This window comes from Notolabrus celidotus, chromosome 23 (assembly GCF_009762535.1).
Source record: "Notolabrus celidotus isolate fNotCel1 chromosome 23, fNotCel1.pri, whole genome shotgun sequence".
NCBI classification, from domain to species: domain Eukaryota; kingdom Metazoa; phylum Chordata; class Actinopteri; order Labriformes; family Labridae; genus Notolabrus; species Notolabrus celidotus.
The window spans coordinates 20,268,150-20,294,774 of record NC_048294.1 but is presented as its reverse complement, the minus strand read 5'-3'; the positions used below and the strand labels follow the sequence as shown (position 1 = coordinate 20,294,774).

The 26,625-nt window shown below is 39.3% G+C and overlaps 1 protein-coding gene and 1 long non-coding RNA gene across 3 annotated transcripts in view; both read right to left on the bottom strand.

Annotated features, from left to right (window-relative positions):
- Positions 1-1,753: 1,753 nt before the first annotated feature.
- Positions 1,754-3,367, bottom strand: LOC117807235. The gene is made up of 3 exons (XR_004629930.1): positions 3,274-3,367; positions 2,541-3,093; positions 1,754-2,424 (listed from the first exon to the last, which is right to left on the bottom strand). It is a non-coding gene; the product is annotated as an uncharacterized LOC117807235 (long non-coding RNA).
- A 4,684-nt stretch (positions 3,368-8,051) lies between these two features.
- lrch4 (leucine-rich repeats and calponin homology (CH) domain containing 4) overlaps positions 8,052-26,625 on the bottom strand; it is a 59,597-nt gene continuing 41,023 nt past the window's right edge. Inside the window, exons 10-18 of one of the 2 annotated variants that reach the window (XM_034676411.1) lie at positions 24,561-24,722; positions 24,344-24,412; positions 24,109-24,163; positions 23,955-24,018; positions 23,491-23,592; positions 23,204-23,295; positions 22,977-23,114; positions 22,426-22,503; positions 8,052-8,333 (exon numbers count right to left, since the gene is read on the bottom strand). In XM_034676411.1, the coding sequence (XP_034532302.1) occupies positions 8,181-8,333; positions 22,426-22,503; positions 22,977-23,114; positions 23,204-23,295; positions 23,491-23,592; positions 23,955-24,018; positions 24,109-24,163; positions 24,344-24,412; positions 24,561-24,722 (913 nt within the window). In that variant the 3' untranslated portion in view covers positions 8,052-8,180. Of the gene's footprint in view, positions 8,334-17,131; positions 22,100-22,425; positions 22,504-22,976; positions 23,115-23,203; positions 23,296-23,490; positions 23,593-23,954; positions 24,019-24,108; positions 24,164-24,343; positions 24,413-24,560; positions 24,723-26,625 lie in introns of those variants that run through there. The other variant, XM_034676410.1, reaches the window with a different exon arrangement.

The window sequence follows — 26,625 nt, the reverse complement described above, 5'->3', positions numbered from 1 at the left end:
GTTTGAGCACTAATCTGACCTGCAGAAAGAGACCGTCCTCATGCGGACTGGGGTGGAGTGCAAGCGAAGTCACCAGCTCTCTCACTGTCGTGCATCAATAAATACTAACGTGTGGCATAAAGGATCATCATACAAGAATATGGGGAAATAGTATTGACCAATCAGGTATAGGCAGGGAATCACAGTCTGTATGGAGAGCAAAATCAGGAGGAGCACAATCCAGCGTAATGACACCCCGGCTCCCCTGCAGGTAATCTGAGGAGGATTTCTTTCTCTCTATAAACAGATATCTGCATAAAGAGCAGCTAACAATCTGTTCTAGATCAAACATTTACACTGAGACACAAATCTGCCTGATGCTGTGTCACTAAAGACAATCAGTGTTTAGATTTCCTGACTTCCTGGAATGCATCAGAAATGATGGATCCCACTTCCATTCAACAAAACAAACATTGTAAAAGTAGTTTTGTTCTCTTCTTGAGGACAGACCTGACAAAGCTTTTTACTTTCAGCTACAACTAACCTGTAATTACAGATTCTGATTCAGAAACATGTTGAATCTGGATCTCAGGGTCTGGATTTTAGTCTGAGAAGGGTTCTGGTCTCTGTCTTTAGTTGGAGTAGTATCGACCAATCAGGTGTCAGCAGGAAAAACAGTCTGTATGGAGAGCAACAGCAGGTGTTCTAGAATTCTGAGATCAAAGACCGAATTCTAGAATTCTGTCTTTGATCTCAGAATTCTAAGAACAAATGGAACATTCTGTGAAGAAGGTCAGACTTAAAAAAAAACATCAGTGGCTACGTTTACATGAGACTTTTAATACCTCTTTAATTCAGAATTAAAATGAAATCCTCTTTAAAAAGATTAAAAATGACCATGTAAACACCTGATTCCAAATGAAATGATCGTTCCAAATTAAACTTAAATCTGAAGTAAGTGTCTGGTTTACTCTGATTTTAAATCCGAATTGAATATTTCCTCTATCATGTATACGTTCATTCCGCTTTAAATTAATTCCGGTCGTTCTGTGCATGCCCGTTCCCTTGTCCTGTCGCCATGACGCACATATTCCGCGCTGGCTGGCACATATTTCAGGCTGAGGTAGAGCAGCTGTTGCACTAACCTGCTTTGATTCGCCAAAGTACGGTCTTCCACCTCCCTTCTCCGGTCCTCTCTCTTCTCCTCCTCAGCTGACAAAAGTGAAGCAGTATGTTTGTGTTGAGCTGCTTTTTCAAAACTATAATCAGAATCAAAGCGAAAATGGCACTTATTGTGTGGTCTTCCATGTTGTAACCGAAAATAAAAGAAGCAGGAACTGGAGTCTGTTTTCTTCTGGTAAACGTAAATACGGCACGCCCGCCCCTGTCCAATCAGAACCCTTCCCAACCCCCAGACCTTAAGTGGAATTGAATAAAGACGATTAAATGTGTTTTCCATGTAAACCTCAATTCAGAATTACTATTTCCCTGTAAACACAAAGGAGAATACTTTAATTCCAAATTATTTAATTCGGAATTATTAATTCGGAATTAAAAAACATCATGTAACTGTGACCAGTGTCTCTAACCCTCTTTCATAGACCTCCATTCAACAAACAAACATTGTTAAAGTAGTTTTCTTCTCCTCTTGAGGACAGACCTGACAAAGCTTCACTTTTGACTAATCTGCATCATGATGTTTTTATTTCAGCAAACTTAAGACCCGTTAATTACAAGAACATCAGTTTCTGTTTCAGGTTCATACCGCTGAAGGAATCCAGAGTGAAGCCTCTGTGGAACTTACTGTTTACAGTGAAACTGAGACCTACCACAAACAGATGACTGGGCTCCACTCTGAAGGATGTTATGGCCACTAACTAAGGGAAGAAAGAGATTAAAGATACGAGCTGCTTAAATAATTTATTTTGGGATGTATTAGTACGCTAGTTGAATTTTCCAATATCACTTTGTGCACAGGACTGTTGATTGTTCTGACCTCCGGAGATTACATCAAGAAGACGAACATTTAGAAGTTTAAATCTTGGTTTCATGCTGCACTATAACTTAAAAAATCAAATCTTTTCACCCCCTCCAGTTCTGTAACTTACTTTAGTTATTTCAGCATCATTTTGATCCTTTTTCGCACTTTAATATCCACAGAATCTTCTTTTCGGGGGATGGGGTTATACCAATTTAAATTGAGATTAAACACTTTTGATTGGATTTTAATCTCACTGATTTTCTTTGTAGAGTTCAGAAAAGTAAAGTTGTGGTCTGATCATAGCTGATGGGTATTAAGATTGTCTCTCTGCCGATGTTTACGGCCTCGTTTGCTCTTCACAGGGACAGATTTCCGATGCACAGCCAAAGCTTGTTGGTCAATACTTGTTTACAAAGCTAAACTTAAACACTTTGAGCACCAAGACTCTCGTCCTTCGCCTCGATCTGTGGAGATAAAACCAGACTGACTCAGAGACAAAGTGAATCACAGTGTGAATAAAATCCTCAGCGCCCGTGTTGGAGCTGCTGTTTTATCAGAATCATCCTCATTTAACAGTCACCTTCTTCACCTCTTCTCGCGCTGATGAAGCAGGACGACAGATCTGCTGCTCGCTGATATCCATCTCTGTCTGAGCGTGGGGGTTCATACCCGTCTTCAATTACATCCCATAAATGTCAGGCTGGTCCTCACGGGGGGAACACGCTCAAGACGTGAGAGGAATCGAACCGACTTCGTTTCCACGAGTGTGAGCATTCATTAGGCGTGTGTCTTATCGAGGGGAGCTGCGATAAGCTGGCAGCAGACGGTCCTCCAGGGCGGAGCGTGATAGAGCAATTAAGATGATAGTCAATTAGGCCACGCTGCTAATTGACTCGTGATTAAAGACCGAGCTGATTAATAAAGGGAAGGCAGCACTCTCCGTCTCTGCCCTGATAGAGAGGAGGTGTGATGAAGAGCTTGTCTTTGGTGATGCAGTGGAGTAAACAGATGAACGCCAGGCCATTCTGGCAAGCTGTTTGCCTCATAGCTTAGCACTTAACTTAGCGCTCAAGTGCTGCTGTGAAACTGTCTCTTTTTATCCTCTTTCGGTCTCCAGGTTGTGCAGTCTGTCTCTGCAAATAAAGTTTAATTAGGCTTAATTTTTACCCCCTCAAAGCACAAAATAAATAAAAGTAACATTCAGCAATCTTGGTACCTGTTGGCTATCGTCTGAAGAGATTACATACAGTGAAGTCGAAGTAAACACGTGATGTTCAGAGAGGACTTTCCTCTCTGTGCATCCAGCTACTTACTTATTTGAGTAGTGATCGTGTGTTCAGATAAAAGCAAACTGAAACTCCTCCAGATATGTCTGGAAAAGGATTTTTAAAAGGCTGTCATTTCTTGGTTCATTAAAACCCTCAAAGGAGCGCCCAGTCATCTGTTTTTGGTGAGTCTCACTTTCACAGTAAACAGTAAGTTCGTTCCTTCAGTGGTATGAACCTGAAACAGAAACTGATGTTCTTGTGATGTTTTTTTAATTGACGGGTCTTAAATTTGCTGAAATAAAAACATCATGATGCAGATTAGTCAAAAGTCAAGTTTGTCAGGTCTGTCCTCAGGAGGAGAAGAAAACTACTTTTAAATTGTTTGATGAATGGAGGTCTATGAAAGAGGATTACAGACACTGATGTTTTTTCGGTCTGACCCAAAGTGTTCAATTTTTTCTTAGAATCCTGAGGTCAAAGACAGAATTCTTGAACTCTGCCTTTGATTCTCAGAATTCTAGAACTGCTGATACCTGATTGGTCGATACTACAGACAGAGACCAGAACACGTCTCAGACTAAAATCTAGACCTTGAGATCCAGATTCAATATGTTTCTGAATCAGAATCTGTAATTACAGGTTAGTTGTAGCTGAAAGTAAAAAGCTTTGTCAGGTCTGTCCTCAAGAAGAGAACAAAACTACTTTTACAATGTTTGTTTGTTGAATGGAGGTGGGATCCATCATTTCTGATGCATTCCAGGAAGTCAGGAAATCTAAACGCTGATTGTCTTTAGTGACACAGCATCAAGCAGATTTGTGTCTCAGTGTAAATGTTTGATCTAGAACAGATTGTTAGCTGCTCTTTATTCAGACATCTGTTTATAGAGAGAAAGAAATCCTCCTCACATTAACAACCATGGAAGCTGGAATGTCATTATGCTGGATTTATGTTCCTCCTGCTTTTGCTCTCCATACAGACGTTTTTTTTCCTGCAGATTCCAAAGCCTGCTGACACCTGATTGGTCGATTCTACTCCAACTACAAATGTACTATGAATTCACACCCCTGATTAGAGATTCAGAAGTCACTTAACCAAAACTTATTTGGCCTGATGCCGATGCTCTCTTAAACTCTTGCTGCAAACACCTAAAGAGAAAAGTCCAAATTTAAAAACATTTTGTAACTTTTTGTGACATTTCTTGATAAGGATAGTTTCTGCCTCAACTTGAAACAGGGGCTCAGTGGAATTTAATTTGTCTCAGGGCATGTTAGGGTGAGAATCTTTTAAAGAAAATACTGTTACATGTCTTCCTGACAAATTGTGCCCAAGGCGAGAATCTTTAGACAGAACTTTTTAAATGGATTCTTGTCCCAGAGTCAAGGTCAAAGCAGCATCTATGCACAGAGCTTATTCTTGGTTCCAATAATAAAAGAAAATCACATCTTTCCAAGTGTGGAGATAAAGGGGGTGTGGGTAAGTTTAAAGGTAGCATTGGGTTAGAAAGATAGGAATGAATATTTCATCTCAAGTTCTGAAATAAGTAGGAATGTAAGTGAATACAAACACTTTATTTTTTCAGCAGCCCATAAAAACATAAAGATACTTTTTAGGAAGTTAGTGGTAGTATAAATGTTTCTCAGACATCAGTGGAGGATAAACATTCAGCAGTTAGATTAATGAATGATGACTTTCAGTCTCTCCAGCTCTGCTGCCGTTGCCTGGATCACAGGACAGGATGTTTCTCCAGTTTACTCTGTCAGAGATGGTTGAGGTCCAGTAGCTCCTCAGGCTGCTCTCACATCTCTGCCTGCTAACTGTCAGTATTTCCTCACTCTCAAGACCAGCCTGAGACCACTCTAATGATTTTACCACAGTGTCAACAGGCGGAGGGGAAATGAGACAGACTACTTTCTGTTGATTGGTTTGATATGACATATGTGATCAGGTTGTCTCAAACATCAAAACTGCATATTCTCCTCTACTTCAATCTATTCTGTTCTGTTCCGATCCATTCCATTCTAATGTTTTTACCACAGTGTCAACCATAGACTGTATATAAAATGGTCGTCATCTTGCTCAGCTTGAAGCGAGGCCACCACAAAAACTGCTCCCCCTAGTGGCTGGATGCAGTTTAGTTAAAAAACTCAGTCTCCTCCATTCATTTGAATGGGTCTGCTGTCAAACTTTAAAAAATAAATACACGTTGTACGAATGTTTCTCACATCCGTATGCTGTGGTGATATGTAATTAGTATTTGACTGTTTTGTTTTCAAGGCCTCTTTTTTCTGAACAGTTTCTTTTTCGTTAGTTATCAGAGGTTAAAAAACTGGGTTTTACATCCGGGTTTACTTTGATTGACAGCTGCCGTAGAGAGAAACTCTGTAGGACCTCGGGGTGCTATGCTGTAGGGCGGAGCTTGTTACCGTGGAAACACAAATTCCCAACTGCGCACTCTTGCTGCAGAAAATTTACAAGATGGCAGCATTCTGGAACGGGATATTTTTGCTACAAAATCGTACAATGGGAAAAGGCGGAGCGACACTGTCCATTATATATACAGTCTATGGTGTCAACAGGCAGGTGGGTAATGTGACTTTAAGTGGATTGATATGATATGATGTGTGATCAGGTTGTTCCTGGCATCAGAATCAAGTATTTAACACACTTGGGGAATAATTGGAAACTAAGTTTCCAATGAGTCGAGGCAGAGTGAACAGGTTTTCATGAACGACCACAGCACCTGGTTCAGGTTTTCCTCCCTGGTAGCCATTAAAAACGTCTTATTAAACAAAGTTAAAAACTAAACACACAACTGCTGTGAGGTACATCTTAAAAAATACATCGACTGATTTAAAAGCTTAAAAATATGGATTTTATTCAGCCATTTATCCCTATACACTTGAAAACTTCAACACAGAAAAAAAAGACACAGCTGAATGCCAAAAGCTGCAGAAAACATATTTAGTATTCTGTTTGGACTTTCTCTTTTGAAATAAAGTGAATGGATTGGTGGTGTTTGACAAAATACTCATGTAGCAAAAAAGTCTTTGGAGGTGGTTGCACCAGATCCAGCATCATCTTCCTGATTCACAGCATGCATCCTGTGCTGCTCCAAAAAATAAGATATAAGAAATGTATTTCAGCCCCAGCTGAATGTTTCATCTCGCCTGACGGTGTGTAACACTTTGCAACAGCTTTGCAACATTTAGAAGAATGAGTCATGTGAGAACTGTGTTTCTAACAGACACCAACGCACCTTTCTCTGGACGGGAGCATTTTGCATCGTTAATTTAACCTTCACACTCACAGCGGTATCTTTTCACCACTGAAGCTGACTGAGGCTTTAAAAGCAGCATCTCCAATTCTAAACCACGAGTGTTTGTGATGTTTTCTTTGCTTTGACAGCCCTGGACAGGCACAGGTAGACTGGTTAGACAAAAATAAACCTGCACTTCAGAATGATAACCAGCTCCAAAATGGCTGCATGCTTCTCATTTCCCTTTTTGTCTGCTGCTGCTTCCAACAGCTGCTGTTTTACATGCTGTTTAATATAGCATTGAGGTATTTTTACAGGTGATGTGTTCATTTTCAAAAGCATGAAATTTGGTGCACTTTTACAGTTTGGGGCCCTGAACATTTTTAGAAAAAGAGCCTTCACAAAAAAATCTCTCCCTTGATGTGATGGATGTTTTATTTCATTTTATCCAAAACCAAAATGATGTATTCTGCATCCTGCATCGTGAGCTAGGAACTATATATGGTCAAGGATTACTATAATACCGTTAAACCATTGCAAACTCCAGTCAGTAGGGTCTCCATTTAAATATGAGAAGTGTTCTGGTTTCTGTTTTTAGTTAAAATTGTATTCACCAGTGAGGTATGAGCAGGAATACCAGTCTGTATGGAGAGCAAAATCAGGAGGAGCACAATCCAGCGTAATGACATCCCGGCTCACCTGCAGGTAATCTGAGGGGGATTTCTTTCTCTCTATAAACAGATATCTGCATAAAGAGCAGCTAACAATCTGTTCTAGATCAAACATTTACACTGAGACACAAATCTGCTTGATGCTGTGTCACTAAAGACAATCAGAGTTTAGATTTCCTGACTTCCTGGAATGCATCAGAAATGATGGATCCCACCTCCATTCAACAAACAAACATTGTAAAAGCAGTTTTCTTCTCCTCTTGAGGACAGACCTGACAAAGCTTTTTACTTTCAGCTACAACTAACCTGTAATTACAGATTCTCATTGGATTAGATCTCAGGGTCTAGAATTTAGTCTGAGAAGAGTTCTGGTCTTTGTCTGTAGTCTGCGTAGTATCCACTAATCAGGTGTCAGCAGGAAAAACAGTCTGCATGGAGAGCAACAGCAGGTGTTCTAGAATTCTGAGATCAAAGGCAGAGTTCAAGAATTCTGTCTTTGATCTCAGAATTCTGAGAACAAAAGGAACATTCCTTGTAGGTCAGACCTAAAAAAAACATCAGTGTCTCTAATCCTCTTTTATAGCCCTCCATTCAACAAACAAACATTGTAAAAGTAGTTTTCTTAAGACCCTTAATTACCAAGTATCAACCAATCAGGTATCTGCAGGAAAAACAGTCTGTATGGAGAGCAACAGCAGATGTTCTAGAATTCTGAGAACAAAATGGAACATTCTGTGAATAAGGTCAGAGCTAAGAAAAAATGTTTTTAAATGGGACCATAGTTGACTAATTGAACATCATGCTGTATAGAAAAATACTTGAAACTAGAGATTGAGAACATAAACTCAGGTGAGGAGTCTGTTCTTTACAGCCAGACATAAGAAAGGCAAAGTCCTTGAAGTCATCTAGTCTTTTTATTGTTTCATGAATTTAACTTTTGCATAGAATAATGTTGAAAAACAAACACAGGTCCTCAGACTGATCTCTTCAGTGTGATCCGGTTACATCTCTACAGTTACAGTCACTAACATTGTGTTGAACCAGCAGCTCCTGCTCTCTCCTGTTTGAGGCCCCGGGGCTGGGAGCCATCGGTAAGATCCACCAGCACCTGGACGGTGTGAGCCAGACGACTCAGCCCCTCGTCCTCCGTGATGAGCTGAGGGGAACACAGGGAGTCCTGAGAGGAAGAGGAGAGCAGAGGAAGGTCAGATGAGATGCTTTTTGACACAATTTAAGCTTTGTTTGCTATTTATGATTTATCTCTCTGCATTCGGTCACCCCTCACTTTTTATACGACTATGTGGAAGGTTCATTTTACACCCAGAGACCCAGAACATCGACTGTTCTGCAGAGTTAAACGATCTGGCCTCAGGTTTTCTGTGTCAGTATCTCTCTGTTAATTTGATAAAATACAACCTTGGGAATATGCGCTGTGGACCGTAACAAAATAAAGTGATAGTAGTATAAATAAAAACACACTTTGGAGTTCATAACATTCAAAAATCCTTTCTTAAAGCTTATTACAGCAACACTGTTCGCTTCAGGGTAGAGTGACGTCCTTGTGGTGGCTCAACAGGTCGAGGAGTTCTTTGTTAATCAAAAATTTAAACTTAACTTCTTTATTTTATGTTAGAAACATCACTCATGGAGAAAACTTCAAGGACCAAAAAGAAAAGAGCTTTCCTTCTTTGCCTTTTTGCTCTTTTAGTCTGACTGTGTCATATTTTTTACTCTATTGTCAAATATATTGTCAAATTCTCGGTTCCAAAGAATTTCGGATGCAGAGTGAAGTATCAATATCATTAGAAAGCATCAAATATAAAGTGAGTTAAATTTATTTCAAACGTGAGATTTATCTGCAGAAACATGGTTTTGAAAAATGGAGCCAGTGCAGAAGTGCAAAAAACTGCAGTTCCCTGAGTGTCCACTAGAGGCTGGCTGCAAAAGCCGAGGAATCCCCATTAGGTCCCATTGTTAATGCAGAGAAGAACATGTTTACAGCCTGGTTGAATAAAAAAATGGTTATCTAGCTCATTCAGGTGTTATGTAATTTTCTGTATACACGTTTGCATTATTATGGGTTTGACTGGGTTGACAGACAGGTCTAAAGTCTGGCCTCAGCTCCACTTCTTTGCTTGTGTTTTTAGATTGACAAGGTTAGGTGGAGTTCACATTTCATAGAGGGTGGCCCCATCGTCAGTCTTCGAAACCCCTCTTCTGTAGCAGATGGCTGATGTCACTGATGACAAAGAATCTGGATGTGGTGAAAACTTTAATGAATTTGCAGACATTAAATTCAGATTTACAAAACTATATTTATATATATTTTATCTTCAGGAACTAAAACTTTTTTTTAAATTTTTTAAAATCAGTACTTGTTGAAAAAATGTTTGTTTAAATTAAAGCTCTAGTGAGGAACTTTCTGTTTGTGTTGATTTTGGCGCCCCCTGTGGACAAAGTGGTGCCTTCATCTCTTATCATGTTTTCTGACAAATATCTCATTCTGCTTTCTTTGAAAGTTGAATGTATCACTTCCTGTGTAGAAGAAGTGGGAAAAGGGGCTTTCTGTCACTGTAGCCTCATCGGACACCTACCCTACACTAAATGCAACGTCTTTTTATTTTGTAATAGTCTTGTTTTCTTTTTTTAACTCATAGCCCTAAATTCTCATTTCAACTTGTTTCAAGACCAGCTGAAAACCTCACAGGAGCGTTTAGTGTTCATTTTTAACGTTTTTTGAGTCAGGGTTGTAGCTCCAGAGCAGCTGATTGCTGAGTGATGTTGTCCTAGCTGACCACTCTTTCCTCGTTGAACCCTCAGGACTCAGTTTCTGCTTTGATCTGAACCTTGGGCTTCAGTCCGTCAGTAAAGTCTGATATATGTGTTGTTTTAGGTTTGACTGTAAAGGCCAACCCGGCGCTGAAAGAGTTAAACAAATTTATAAGACAGGCTCAATGACATTCTGTAGCAAATTTCAATCTCATATAAAGTGGATATCAGCGACATCCACGCACTCTGCCAAATGTTGAGTGTTTATTGCCTGCAGCTCTGAAATGAAAAGCCATTAAAGACAGACTTTTTCCACTTCCATGAAACCAGACGCTTCAAAATAAAAACAAGCACACGCTCCGTCCTGATGCAAAATATGAAGATGGGATGTTTAATGGAGAGGATGGAGATCTGATGTGAATCTTAATGAAGGCTTTCTGTCACTCAGACTGTGGTGGTCATGAATCCTTTAGATCGGAGTGTGGGGGAGGTTTTAGTTTTCTATTCTTCTTCTTCTTCTTCTTAAAATATCAGTTCACAAAAAACAACCGTCGCTCTGCTCTTCACTCTGTGCTCTGATCATCTGATCTCAGCTGGATAAATCATCCCTTTCCCTAAATGGTTCTTTAAGTGATGAATACGAGTCGATTTTGAGATTATCTGCATCAGATTGCTTCGACCAGCAGCAGAAGCAGGCTGTAATGGCTGCGATTTAACAATAATAATCCTATTTATGAAGCCCTTTCAAAACAGGGTTACAAAGTGCTTTATAAATAAGACAAAAATTAAAAGACAAAAGAGAAATTTGAGGAAGACAAATAAAAGGAAATAAAACAATTTTGGAAGAATAAAAACAACAAAAGATAAAAGATTAAAACCATCAAAAATCTGAAATATTAATTATTAGATATAAAATGAAATGTTAAAATCCGCCTGAAAAGGATAAAAACCTCTTGATTAAAATAAAAAATATATTTTTTACTTTGAGGGTACTACTTTTATATTTTTGAACCTGTGCCCTATATATTTTTTTAGTTTAGAGTTTTCAAGTTTGAATCTGCAGCAGTGAAACGTGCTGTAATAGCTGCAACAAAATCAGAAAATGTTCCTTTCAAAGTACTTAGACTTTATTTTTCCTACGTTGAGGCTCAGATTGTTGATGTGAGTGTCTGACAGCGTTACAGGAAGGATCCCTGCAGAGATTATATATTTTTAAAGCGTGAGATGCTTTTGTTGAAGTCAGAAACCCACATCTGGGGCCTGTTGCATGAAAGTAGGATTAAGATATCCGGGATAAATGACTGAGCCGAGTTCACCCAATCCAAAACAAGAGCGTCCAGGCTCAGTCGGTTGCACAAAGACCAAGCCAGGATGAGCAGACACGGATTCATCAAGCCAGGGGAAACCAATCCTGGCTAAGTGCGCGTACGCGGCTTCCTTAAATAGACCCCAGATATCGATCGCAGATTCACTGATTCACCATGGCAACGCGTGCGGCATACTTTTCACCGTCAGAAGCGGAGATCCTCATGGAAGCATATGAAGAGGTGAAAGATCAAATCAGAAAGAAAGGCAACACAGCATCAATAATTAAACAGCGCCAAAAAGCTTGGGAAACCATTGCAGATCGCCTGAATGCGTAAGTAGTGCACATGTACACACTTACACTCTTGATAATCACTAAATTAAAATTGTTGTGGAATCGATGCAGATGTGTTTGAAATTGTGTAAATATAACTTCATCAGACTGTATAACTCTCTGATTTAATTTCCCCTTGGGAGAAATAAAGTTTCTCCTATCTTATCCTGCAAGTGTGTTTGTGTGTATATATATGTATATACTTACTTACAGGACAAGATAGAAACTTTCTTTATATGTGTGTGTGTGTGTGTGTGTGTGTGTGTGTGTGTGTGTGTGGCTTAAACATGACTGGGCCAAAAATAACTTGGCAGCAAGTAAAAGTCAAATACAAGAACATCTTGCAGAATGGTAAGTGCCCCCCTGACTAATACTTACACAAGTGTACATTGTACCCAGAAGGTGCCTGCTCACACAAATTATGTACTGTTTTAGCCGTCAAAAAGAGAGGCCAAATACAAAGAACGGGTGGTGGGTCACCTCCCACCGCCCTCACCCCAGCCGAAGACATGGCCTTATCACAAAATAAAGGCAGGCCAGTTTTGGAGGGGATCCTTGGGGGGACAGAAACAAATGCATGTCCCTCCCAAGAGGCTAACCGCTTCATACAAGGTACCTTCTTCCATCTTTACATGTGATGTAAGCACATTCATATCTAATCCATTTGGACTATCTGACTTTGGTTTGTCTTGCAGTTTCTGGCAGCACCATCTCCTTGCTGGAGCCCCCAATGCCAGATGATGATGATGATGATGATCCAGTAAGTACACTGTACGCCTGCAGTGTTCCCTGATGACGACAGTGGTCGGCTGGTCAGGGACCAATATAGTTGAATTACTTTAGTTAACATGCTTTAAATTTCAGTTATATATGGCCTGCAGTGGCAGAAACATATATATATTCAAATTTGAATTAATTTGACCTCTTATAATTGCACTGTATATTGTGTATACAAGCTTGTAGGGAGGCTACTGCATGTATTAATTTGTCTGTTAATTTGTTGTGTATGGATTTGGCCTGCATTTATTTCAGTGTGCAGACATTATATACAGACTGATTGTGTATGCATTATTTTGTTGTATGCTTTTGATTCCATGCTTTCTATCTTGTAGAGTCACTGTGTGGCTTCAGTTTTGAAAGGAGCTGATGGTTTACCTGCTTTTATTATCCTTATTCAATAAAGGAAGATCATGTCACTCTCTGTGTATTTATATGGGATGTGTATTTTATATATCGCGTGTGTGGAAACTAAATTATCTAATTGCAATTTGCAACATCTAAAATCATCATTTATCTACAATGATTACAAATCAATGATCACAAATGTTTAAATAATGACTGTGGGTCTAGTTGAATGTGATAACAATGTGTAGTGGACAGCAGAATAACTATTAGTTTCCATTTGTGGTGACTGCTGACTGAGATAAGGGATGAGATTAAATAGATCCTGGAACTTAGCCTGGTCTGGAGCAGGCTAGCTCCAAAGACTAAATCTCCATGGTAACTAATGTCATAGAATATCCTGCTTCCTCCTATCCTACTTTCATGCAACCGGATCACGGATAAGTTGAGCCAGGATAAGCAACATATCCCGGCTTAATCCCTTATCCTAGTTTCATGCAACAGGCCCCAGGTCGCTCTCTTTCAAGGCATTATTTATATAGCACCAACTCCCAACAGATGTTATCCTCAGACTCTTTCCAAACAGAGCATGTCTAGACCGTACTCTATGTTCTATTATTAACAAAGACCCAACATCAAGACAGGATAAGATCCAGTCCCATCTCACAGACAGGACTCAGTCTGATCTCATCTTAATCCACCATGAGCAGAGCACTTTGCAGCATTTAGCAAGTTACAGTGGCAAGGACAAACTTCCTTTAACAGGCAGAAACCTCCAGCAGGACCAGACTCATGTTAGACACACATCTGCTGAGACCAAAACTAATTATTCAATAAAGAATCAAGCATAACGAAAGAGAAAAAAGATACAATATAGACAATAACCTCTAGAAAAACCTCTGTCAGCACACTGTGCTTTGAGTTATTTAAAGAAAAACAGCAGTTGCTTTTCTAACTTGATTATTTAGTTTAAGTTATTGTTTTTCAAGGTGTTTACTTTTTTATTTAGCTAGTTTGGATCTGACACAATATTTAGTGGCCAAGGCAGAGGTAGAGCAGCAACTCTCAGATCTGAGGTTAAATGGCAGAGTGTCTGGTTTTAAATAATCTTCCCCTTTTTTACGCAATTCTCTCTCTCTGCAGGGATCCTTTCTGTAATGTCATCAGACTCTTAGAATAACAACCTGAGCCTGTCAGGGACAAAAACAGGAACTTTGCAATCCATTACAGCCTGTTCAGCATCTACTGGAGAAAATCCACCATTATTGTTTTACCCTCTTCTCATTTAGTCCTAAAATAATATAAAAAGAGGAGCTAAGTTTGAGAAAACATCTGATTAATATGACTTTATTAATATGTATGATATTGATTTCAATCATTCCCTGCATTAGGAGTTGACCCTGAAGTCCAAAGCAGATTTTTTTCAGTATTTCTGGTTGGATGTTTTTTCATTTTGCATATTTTTGCAGAACTTTTTGAGATTTTTTCTAAAGTCTCTGACTTTAAATACATGTGGAAACCCTTGCAATCCTTCCTACACGGCTGATATCTGCTGCAGTGATCTCACATCTTTCTCTTTTCAGATGCTCCTCTGGACCGTCCTCTGTGACCCCTAAAACTCCTCCACAGAAACTCACCCACCCACAGAAAGTGACATTTCCAGGTGCGTCTGTGAGAGAAGATTAAATCTACATAATCTGTGCTGCAGACTGTGCTGATTACTCGATTCAGTGATGGACCTTCAAGTCTGAATACACTCAGGAAAGGTAAGATGTGTGTGTGTGTGATGCAGATCAGGAGTCTGTCAGACCGCAGCTGTTTACTGAGTCTCCTCTTTGTGAAAGGTGCGATACAAACCTCCTGAACGGCTCCAGCTTTCTCTCTCTGACCTTGCCTGAACACACTCACCTGCTCCCACTTGGGCCGGCTGGATTTTATGAAGGTAAACTGAAGGTAAACCTGCTGTTTAGAGAGCACAGAGGAGCTTTTGGAGAGGTTAAAGCACAGAGCACATTGGAGTCTTATCAGGGTATCTGCACGCCTGCCCACAGGATCCTGTCTTTCTTCTTGGGTCCGACAACAACAGAAGGTTTGGAGCTTTTAAAGAAGAAGTCTGCTTCTATTCTTTATTTCTCTATTTATCAGAAACATCTGGAGGAAAACATAAGCCCCACTCTTTCCCACTCAAGCTGAACCAATTTGAGACGTGGGGAGGTGAACCGCTGGGGTCGTGTCCTGAAAGTCTGTCTGACTCTGTTCACTCTGGTCCAAACAGACTCATGCCGTTTTCTTCTACATATAAAAAAGAGATTTAAAATACTGTTTGGGAAATAAAGTCACAGTTCTCAGGATGCAAAAAAAAAAAAAAAAAAATTTTTTTTGCTTTATTCTTTCTCGCAAGTTAATTCTAAATCTTTTTGGCTTGAGTTACGAAAAAAGAAAATTATTACACTAATATCTCATTCCACAAATTACACAAAATTATTTTTAGATCTTTTAAACTTCAGATGTTCCTCTTGCAGCTTTTTCTCTTATCGTGTTCACACCAGACAAGAATACAAGTATTTGTTTCCTTTATTTGAGCGTATTTGAACACTTGAATATTTTGGTTATATGCTTTATTTGCAAGAATAACTTGCTCTGTTCGCACTATCCTCAAAGAGAGCTCTTTTTATTCCTGTTTTGTGTGCATCGTACACTTCAGGGTAGCCACATACAAACTCTAAACTATTCCTCCATTTGAAATAATGAATGAACCTTTTCCTGTATGTTTTAACATCATACACCAACCAAGGATCTCCATTCTGATTCTCACGGCACAAATCGACTCGTTAAACGAATTTGCATCATTCGTGCACGTGCTAGTAAAATCACGCCATCCAATTCATCCTTCACATTGCTGACAAGAACTAACGTCTAATTGTGTCTTTGTTTTGACTTTACATGTACTTCACTCCCGAGAATGAATGATTGAATTATTTTATTCTGGTCAGGTGTGAACACAACATAATAAAACTGAAACGGAGTTAAAAACTGATTTGAGTGAGCACTAATCTCATCTTTGGTTCTCACTAGAATTATGAAAAAAATCAAAATGTTATGTCTTGAAATATTAGTCAATTGAATGCTTGTTGTGAATTTATTTTAACTAAAATCTAAGTAATGACACTCATCATGATTTTTGTTAGCAATATCTCTATGCTGTGCTTCACTTTGTGGTGCAGTAAAAGTAATTTTAAACACCTCGACCCAGTTATTCAAAGGGATCCGATTGGAGTAAAGCTCTCAGGTTGTTCAAAAGACATAAAAGGATTGGATGTAATCTGGATTTGGTTATCTCTGTTAGAGTATCTGGTTCAGTTTGATCCGGTCCATTTTTACTTTGAACAACAAGGGAAAGGAAAAGGTGGATTCGCTGATTCTGAGAAGTAAAATGTGGATTCCCAAATTCAGATCTTTCTCCCTTGATTAAACCTTAAGAACAACTGGGTCCATATTTTTAAATTGGATCTCTTTGAACCACCAAAACGTATAAAATATGGGTGTGGTCTCAATGATGTAACCCAGTGGGGTCTGAAGAGACATTTTTGAGCCCAAAGATGGCGGTCACCATTTTGGACACACTGACTAAATCTAACTTTAACTCAGCCACACACCCTATTATGCAAATGAGTGTATGCCTTGTAGTCTTTAGATTATCTTAATGGATCAAAACATGTTTCCAAGTAATAAATGAGCCGGATAAATCAAAACTGTTTATCGAATCAGACTGTGATCATGTTTTTTTCTGCTGTTTAACATGGAGCTCTATGGGGACTGACTCACTTTTTGAGCTAGCCTCTAGTGGATACTCAAGGAACTGCATTTCTTGGCACTGAAACTGTGGCTTAATTTTTTAACAGCGTTTGCAGCGTGCTTGAACCCAAGTCCACTAGAGGCTGGAACAATCATGTTACGCTTGTTGTCCACAGGGGGCAGCAGTGAGTCGAGTCTGGTTTAAGGCTACATACTGAAAACAGGTACCTCTACGTGTTACACCTGAAGTGTTTATAAGCAGCAATGTTTGGGTTTTTAAAGAGAGGAGGCTCTATGGATGCAGACTTCGCCTGTCGTTCAGAAATCAATGTTGACACATTTTCAAAAATACGGATTGTTTATATTTAGAGACATAAATCATGACGATGAATCAGACCTAACAGTTTTGGTTCTCTTGATGATTTTTCATCTTTTGCACTAACCAATAATTTAAAACAGAATATCACCAGACTTCTTCTTTAAACTCCTTTTAAATAATTATAAAAATAAACTTTCTGTGAAATCAAACTTAACAAATATTTTCATCCTCACTTTCTGTATTTCAAGGCGGCTGCAGATACTCTGATGACAAACATCTTAGCTTATGAAGCAAAAGCACGACAGCAGGTTAGCAGACAAACAGCGACAAGTTCAAAGTTCAAAGTTTTAATAAATTCTTTACAGCAGGCGGGAAAAAACTTTACATATAGATTTATATAAACTCAAAAAGATTCTGAATAATACAAGAGTGTCATATATAAATATAAAATACAAAGGGTGCGTCTGTTCAGCTAACATGTTAAAGAATATAACTCGGTCTAAGCCAGTGGGTGAATTACTGAGAGATGCGGATCCAGTTTCACTTATAAAATATAAACAGTATAAATTTAATATTAACAGCAGGCTCATAAAAACATTCAGACACGGGGAGGGGATTTTTACAGAGGACTTTCTGACCTCAAGACGACAGCAGAGACGAGGACGTGAAATAAACGGTGGAGTGAATTAACTGTGCTGTACAACGTGTGAAACATGAAGATTAAGATACAAAATAAACTCGGTCTTTTTCAGTTTGGGGCCAAAAGAATCAACAAAAGATAAATAAAAGTGATAATGATGAATACATTCTGTGAAAGGTGGACGGATAATTCAAAATTAATTAAACCCCTGGGACTTTAAACTGTTAAGAGTTTTACTGAAGTTCATTTGGTTTGAAGAAGACGATTTTAAACGTTTATATAAGTGATTCTGCATTTTTTATCATGACGCTTTAATTCAAAACACTATTCAATCTCATGTTAGCTAGTTTCTGTTAGCTATTAGCAACAACTCATGCTAAGATAAACAATTTTGCCAACTCTTGCTAAGCTAAGCTCAACAACTGCAGTAACACATGATAGTTAGTTCAACAACACATCATACGTCACACAGCAAGTTAGTTTCTGTAGTTTAAACAACAACTGTTCTCAAATTGAGCTAGTTAGCTTATGATAATGCTAAAGTCCAAAACAGTTCCTACATTTAGCCATTTAGCCATTTAGCGTCAGTTGCCGAGCTAAGCAGCTGTAGCTTACACGGACAATTCCCTGGACCCTTGTCTCAGGTTACATCAAACTACAACACATGAAAGAGTGCTCCCACATTATCTAGTTAGCTTCTACTCAATATTTACCAGCAATTTTTTATAAGCAAAAGCAACAGCAGATGCTATATTCAATATCAGCCCATTGACTGCCCAACATTTAGCTCTGTAACTGCAGTAACAAAGTATGCTATAAAGGTAATGACAGCTCCCACATTATCCAGCTAACTTGTGTTTGCTTCGGCAACAAAATTCGTGAAGCACAATAACTTCCCCCCCTGCCAGTTGGCGCCATTAGCCAAAGCAAAATAGATGATAACCTCAGCAGCTCGTCCAACATAATGCCAGCTAACCTCTGTTGGCTAAAGCAACAGCTGGTGCTAAACTTAACAACTGCTCCTACATTTAGCCAGCGAGCAACAATGTTTGCTAAGAGCATCCTGGACAATTAGCAGTTGTTAAGACCAATTACTGCTCTCACATTAAGCTAGCTAGCTTCTGTTAGCTACAGTAACAAATGATCCAAGTCTAAGTGACAACAGTTGCAACCTGATCCATGCTAGTTAGCATGATCAGCATCAAATGGTCTCACTATAAGCTAACAGTATTCTGTTTAAACATTATTTAGCCAGTTAGCTGCTATTCAATGCTTAAACAGTAATGAATAAACCAACTGGACGGGCTACTGCTGCCACTTGCTTAGCCAGCTAAATAGCAAGCAGTAGCTAAGAGGCTGAGCAAAGTACTGCTGAAGTAACTGAGTTTAAACACTCAACTCTGACTTAGCTAGCTAGCTCTCAACTAACCTCAGCTATTAAAAAAGTAAACAGATTATGTAGCAATGCTGGAGAAACTTAAATAGTTACGACCTCTGCGTCTGTGTTTGTTATTTAACGGCTGCAGCTATTCAACTTATTTAGAAACACTTTGGCTAACGGGAACAAACTGGCTTCATCTGACTACATTACTTTCCAGCTTTCTTTCTCTGACTGGATGAAACACTAGGACAGAGTTTTAAGGCCACTTAAAGAAACAAGAATCTGAGATTTCAAGAAAACCTTCAAATGTTAGGGGAATAAACAGCAACGGTAATTTTAGCCAGTGCTTTATTTTGAAGATCAGCCAGCAGTCTGTTTTGAAATAAGGAACATGGAGCATCTACTTAATCTTTATAAACACCACCCGACCCAGCAGCTGTCAAAGTATCAGGACTCAGAAGAGGTGGTGCAAAAATGTCGTAATATTATAACTTCAGTCTTGAAATGTTGGATGTTTTTTATGCAATGTGGCTCTGATGCTCCAACGTACAACACCAAATAGAGATAAACAAAACACAAAACTACAAATGAACTTCAATAAAACTCTTTGATTTCAGTTTGAAGGACAAAATAACATTAAATAATTTGAAGTTTAGCTTGGATAATTCATTAAATTAAGGGTTTATGTTTGACTGTGTTTCTCTCTATATATTTTGTGTTTTCAGGCTCCATGTTTTCAGAATAAAGGTCATTTCAAAGGACTCAGTTTGACATGTGTTGTTGTCACACCATGAATAGTTCTCATAGAAGTTTTAAAGAGACATTTATGGTTGTAAGTTGTTTCAGAGACCTCATAAGAGAGAACAATAATCTGTCTTTAAAGCTTTAGCAGCAGAAAACCTCAATAATTGATATCAAGCTGCAGCTGGAGTCATAAAATCTGTTTCCAATCTGTGTTTGGTTTCAGACGTTGACCTTCTGTGAGTGGAGGCAGCGCGTGGTGGAAACAGCAGAGGCCGTTTAATGCTCGCTGAAAGGTGCAGCCTCCAGGTAATCAATTACGAACCAATCAAATGAAAGGGAAAGTTTGAAGGATCGATGTTATTTTAAGTGGGAATAACTGAATATTGATTTGATCTAATTCACCTGAGTGTGCTTTAAACACTCTGCTGCTTCACCACGGAAACAAACATAACACAAATAAATAAAATCAATAATTTAATAACCTGTTTACATTTATACAAACATGGAGTCAGCAGGTCAGAGCAACCACCACACAAACACACACACACACAGACATACATACACATACACACACACACACACACACACACACACACACACGACCTCCTGCTGGAGTCTGTACCGTCAGTTTGAAGCCAGCAGGGGAATGATGCAGCGACAGCGCCCCCTGCTGCTCACAGTTAGCATAGCAGACATTAAAGTAAGAGCCAGTGGTCTCAATCAGGGTTCAGTGAGAGGAGGCACTGTATCGTTTCTCTCACTGTTCAACATCCAAGCTCCTTTTTCTCAAAGCTGCTTCTGATCACATTCACAGTTCAGTCTCAGGTTTCTCTCTCTGAGTCTGAGGCCGAGCCGCTCGGGAGGAAGATGTGATCTCTTAGTGAGGAAGAGGAAAGAAGCGCAGTCTGACATCAGCTGTGAAGTTCTACAATTTTAGTCAGCAGCATTTTTAAATATGGAGGAACATCTACATTTATTTTAAAAGGACAGTTTCCAAAATTAAAAACAAACTTTGTAGTACTGCCTTGATGAACATTTAGAAAGGACCTGATTCAAAGTTTGCTGTCGTCTTTGTCTTCGTCAGATGATAACTAACCTCTGTTTCCACCACAAAGTTTAATATTTGGTTAAACTTAAGTCTGGAGTTTTGATCATCAAAGTCAGGTTGAATTTAACTTGAATTTTTTTAACGTGGATCCAACTTCAGCTCTTCTTCCAGCTTTTTTAAAATATCCAGTAACAGAAAAAACCTGAGGTTAGGAAGTCTGAGTTCTTTAAATCTTATCCGACTGTTTTTTGAAGTACGATTTAAATCAGATTTCTGCAGAGTTTTGCTCATAAACAGTCTGATAAATCTCACTAAGAATCTTCTTTGTTGAAGACTTAAAGAAGAGACTGTTTAGCAATCACTTTGCACGACTTCCACCTTGCAGCAGCATCATAACTGTAGTAACAGTGAGTTATGTGGCGAATGGTCTTGTTTGCTTTTACAGCTCATAACTAGTCACTCACGTTAACGTCTGTCAGCTTTAAAACTGCTTCTGTAGTTCTGTTAAAGCTCCTGTGAGGAGTTTAGAAGTGGTAATAAAACAGACAGTAGTTTGCTTGAGGTTAAACGCTTAAAGCTAAATCTCTTCCAGACCTTTTTGGGATCATCTTTCTGTTTTAATCACGCAAGAGTACGCCACCGTTTTGCATTTTAACATCTTCATGTAACCTGAGTCTGAAGAGAACTCTCAGCATGATGACGACACACGACATGAAGGTTTGGGTGCAAAGCAAAATCACAACGTCCACAGATAGACTTAAAAGTCAAGATTTAGAGCTTGAGTTAACAGAAGTTGCTCAGAGTTTTTGAGTTGGTGATCCGACTTTAGGGACGTTCAGTGAACTACAGAGAGCAGCAGTGGTTCAGTACCATAATTACCAGAGTAGAAGGGAAACTAGATTTAAATTTTTAGATATTTAATTCATTTATTGGTTCCTCTGCAGCCTTAAAAGTGACGTACGATACATGTCAAGGTCAGACGCGTTTCCTTTGCTCTTCTGGATGAGATTTCTTCCTCTTAAAGCAGCTCAGCCTCAGATTTAAACTTTTCAAACCTGCTGTGCGTTACAGAGTGAAGGCTAACCCAGGCTAAGGCATTCTCCGCTCCCTCACTCAGTGTCCCGCTTCTCTACATGTAGAGCTGCTCTGTGCTTTTCTGTTTCTTAAAGGTGCTCGGTCTGCCTTACAGCCATGAAAACACACACACCTGTCACTGTGTGTGTGTGCTTAGTAAGTGTGTATAAGTCCTCTAGGTGAACAGGTAGTAGTAGAGGACGTAGAGCAGGGCCATGGCGATGCAGTAGAAGAACAGGAAACCTGTGGACAGCAGTGAGGGAGACGAGGAGGACGATGAAGGTGAGGAGTGGCAGGGGGAGCGCTCCTCTGCCGTCTCCCCCCTCGCCTCCGCGGACAGCAGAGCCGCCACACAGCGCGACACAGTGGGCAGCTTACACAGAAGCACATCAGAGAACACACACACGTCCGTCTGGACACACAGGAGGAAAACAGGACGTTAAAAACAGAGAAGAAGAGGAAGAACGACAAGAGAAACAGGAAGCAGAGTGAGGGTCGGACCGATTAATACCCAATTATTAATCACTTTAAATTAATAAATAAGGATTTTAATCAGTCCGACCCTGACAGCAACAGTCTGGCAACATGATTGAGCTCAGAGGGAAAACAAGATTCTACTTCTGCTCTTTGAAACATCATCAAACAGATGACCTGGACATTTTTTTTATGATTTAAAGAGTTAAAATGTGAAGCTGTGGAAAGAAGGAGAGAAACGTGAGAACCAGGATGAAACTTTACCTCAGGGACTCCCAGCTTACGACAAGCAGTGATGAAGTTCTCAACGTTGAGTCGACACTTTGCTGAGCTCAGCTTTGGCTTAAAAATTAAAAAAAATATAAAGAAACTGATTAATTCATGCTTTGCTGAGTACACTATTTTGATTCATATTGGATGCATCTGTACCAATAAATGCTACAGACTGTACCTTTAATTACTAGAGACTACCTTGAAATACTACACACTGCACCTTTAAATTCAACACGCTGTGCCTTTAAATACCACACTCTGCCTTTAAATAACACGCACTGTACCTTTAAATACTACACACTGCACCTTTAAGTACTACACTGTACCTTTAAATACTACACACTGTACCTTTAAATACTACACAGTACACTGTACCTTTAAATACAACACTGTACCTTTAAATACTACACAGTACACTGTACCTTTAAATACAACACTGTACCTTTAAATACTACACAGTACACTGTACCTTTAAATACAACACTGTACCTTTAAATACTACACACTGTACACCTTAGGTCGATCCTTTTTCAGAAACTCACCACAGCTGGAGAGGGAATGTGGATGATTGAGACGGAGCGCTGTCTGATGTGGTTGACCAGCTGACAGAGGACGGTGCCATTTGATAAAGCCTCACCCAGGTCCTCTGAGAGAGTGATCTTCAGCCGAGTCTCCAGAGTCTGAGGGGAGTAACGTCAGATTTATCAAAAAATCCAGAGTTTAATAAGAACAATAAGTTATTTAAGAATGTGTGTTTGTCATATCTTACCTTGCGTAGCTGTGTGATGTCTGCTCTCTCATCTTTAGGTGAACGCAGCACCGTACGAGACTCACTGCGGCCGGACTCTCCCAGAGTGAAGACTGAAAGAGACAAAATAAAAAACAATGCTTAAATACTCCTGAAGCTCTGAACTGAGGGGTGACGTGTGGGTCCATCTTTAAACACAGTCAGTAGTGTGTGTGTGTGTGTGTGTGTGTGTGTGTGTGTGTGTGTGTGTGTGTGTGTGTGTGTGTGTGTGTGTGTGTGTGTGTGTGTGTGTGTGTGTGTGTGTGTACCTGCAGGTTTGACGTTGCTGCGGGACGAGGTGCGGAACAGGAAACTGTTTGGTTTCTGAGCTGGGCCGGCAGGAGGGGACGTCTTCGGGGAGGGCGGGAAATCTGACAGAAAAACCCAGAGCATTGTTACACATTTAATACCCGCCTCTCTTACTGATCTGTTGGTTGTGTAAGATGCTTGACTCTGATTGGTCAAACCTTGACGATGGTTATTAACTTTCAAACTTTCATTAACATGAGCAGTGTAAAAAACTCCACAACAGCAACAACTCTGAGCTAAGCTTGATTCTGTGAAGTTGTTTTAAATGTGTGGGATGACAGTTTTAAGTGTGTGTGTGTGTGTGTGTGTGTGTGTGTGTGTGTGTGTGTGTGTGTGTGTGTGTGTGTGTGTGTGTGTGTTTTAAGTGTGTGTGTGTGTGTGTGTGTGTGTGTGTGTGTGTGTGTGTGTGTGTGTGTGTGCGTACCTGTTCTGCTGCTGGAACGTTGTAGCAGAGTCAGATGATGCGCACCGGTCATCTGATCAGCACTCTGACAGAGCGAGACAAACATTCAGATTTATTTAAACTTAGTTCAGACGTTAACCTCTGAGATGTGTTCACTTAAACATGTGATACTCACCGCACATCTCTGCCTCAGGCCGGAGAGAGAGCTGCTGTTTTCTGGAGATGCACCACTAGGGGGAGACAAACACCAAGAGTCTGATCACTACAGGAAACGACTCTTTACACACCCTGAAACTTCTTTACTGTATGATTCAGCACAGACGGGAGACATGCAGAAATGAGTGAGTGAAACCTGGAGGGTGTTTTTAAAATGTGTGTGTGTCGTTTCTCTGCCGTTAGTTTGAACTCACGCTGAGGTACTTCCTGACTGAGCTGCTGCGGACACATGACTTCCTGTTCTGCTGGGTAACTTCAGCGTGCTGCAGAAACACAGTTAGAGATGAGAAAGGAGGGTTAAATACGAAAAGCTCTTCTTATTTTGTAAACTTTGAGCTTTAAAATTCTTCATCACAGCATCAACATTAAAAATAAACATGAATATATGAAGTATAAATATGTTGTAGTAACCTGGCCTTCTCTCTCTGCTGCTGTTGCTGACGCTCTCTCTCCTGCCAGATCTGGAGGTTACCTGGCCTCCTCCGCTCTTCCAGGGAGGGGCTGGAGGGAGACAGGGGGGAGGAAGAATTTGAGGATGATGAAGGGGGGCACACGTCCACGTGGAGGCTGGACCTACGGAGGTCAAAGAGCAAATAAAGGAACAGAGGATTCAATATTGTAGTTGCATCTCTTGAGTTTCTACACGGTTTGGACTTTCCCTGACTAGATAAAGACAGACACTTTGTTCACAACTTGCTGAATCTAGACAGGTAATGCAACCAGATATTGTAGATAGATCGTTTGAACATTCAAACACTGGAATCAAATTCTGAATGAAGTAAAAATCAAGAGCAGATAAAAGGCATGGAGAAATATCAGAGCTAAGTTTAAGAGAGAAAATATGAAATAATTTATACAATTCCAAAATGAAGTTGTCGAAGTGCAAAATCAGAGTTATGATATGATGATGATAAAGTCATACAAGACTTAAGTCTTGATAACAAGAATAAAGTCGTAGCAATTTTAATAAATTCATAATAATACATTTAAAGTCATGAGACACTAAAGTCGTAACAAAACAGGAATAAAGCTGTAATAACGAGAATAAAGTCATGACTAGAATGAAGTCGCAGTAAGAGACCAAGTTTGCATTCATAGAGAATAAAGTCACAATAACAAGAACAATTTGTAACCATGAGAATTAAGTCTGAAAAAAACAAAAGTCCTGACCACAAGAATAAAGTCATTAGAACAGGAGAAACAAGAATAAGTCGTAATAATGAAGAAAAGTTGTTCTGACAAGAACTAAGGGGCATGAACAAGAATAAGGTTTTGAGAGACTAAAGTTGTAATTTGATTAAAAGAAAGGTGTTCGGACTTGAATAATGTCATAATAATAAGTCTGAAGTCATGAGACGCCAAAGTTGATACAAAACAGGAATAAAGTTGTAGCCGACTAAGTTTGTATAAACAGAGAATATAGTCACAATAACAAGAAACATTTTTAATAATGATAATCAAGTCTGTACAATCTAAAGTCCTGATAACAAGAACTAAGACAGAAAAACAAGAATAGATTCTTAATGAGAATAAAGTTGTTGTTACTTGAATAATGTCATGATAATAATAAGTTTTAAGTTATGAGACACTAAAGTGGTAATAACAGGAATTAAGGTGTAAGAGACTAAGTCACAATAACAAGAATTAAGTCTATATAATGAGAATAAAGTCACAATAACAAGAATAGTTTTTAATGAGAAAAAAGTCTGAACATTTTTAAGACCTGATAACAAGAATGAAGTCATTAAAACAATAGAATAAAGTTGTTATATCAAGAATAAGGTTGTGAGAATATAGTACTCATAATGAGAATTAAGAATTTATTTGCTTATTTCAAAAGTTGTCTAACTAAATATTCAGCAGATTTTTTTGCTCGTTCATGTATCTCTTTCACTTCATATGCAGTTTTAGTGTAAAACTTAAACTGAAACAGCAGAAACTGAAATTGAAAGTCAAATCTCCTGAAATGATATGATTGAAGATCATCTTCACTCTGAAGGATGATGAGCGTCGGATCATTTACTGTTCAAAGGATAGACCTCCTTTTAAATCTGAGCAGAGTTTCAGTTTAAGACTCTGGAATCTATTTCTAGGAGTCCCAAAGGAAGTGTCGGAAGCCAAGAGTTGAAACATCCGTTTGTTGGAGCGACGTGATTGTAGAGTGTTTGTAGGGAGGATATGAGGATGTGCAACAGCTGATTTCACTTCTCAGAATAAAGGATGTTAGTATATGAAGCTTTGTGAGGGTTTGAACTCTGAACGTATGAGAGAACAACTCTCACACCTTTGTTTTAACAACATGTTGGTGCATGTTTCCCTCACACTGGCTTCAAGCTCATGTTCAGCAGCTCCTGTTTGTGTTTGGACACCATGTTTTATTTCTCCCTCACTAATCCGCAGAAGGAGACACATCCCAGGACAAGGGGAGAATCAGAAAATATCATTCAGAACGGGGATGATAGAATAAGTTCATTGT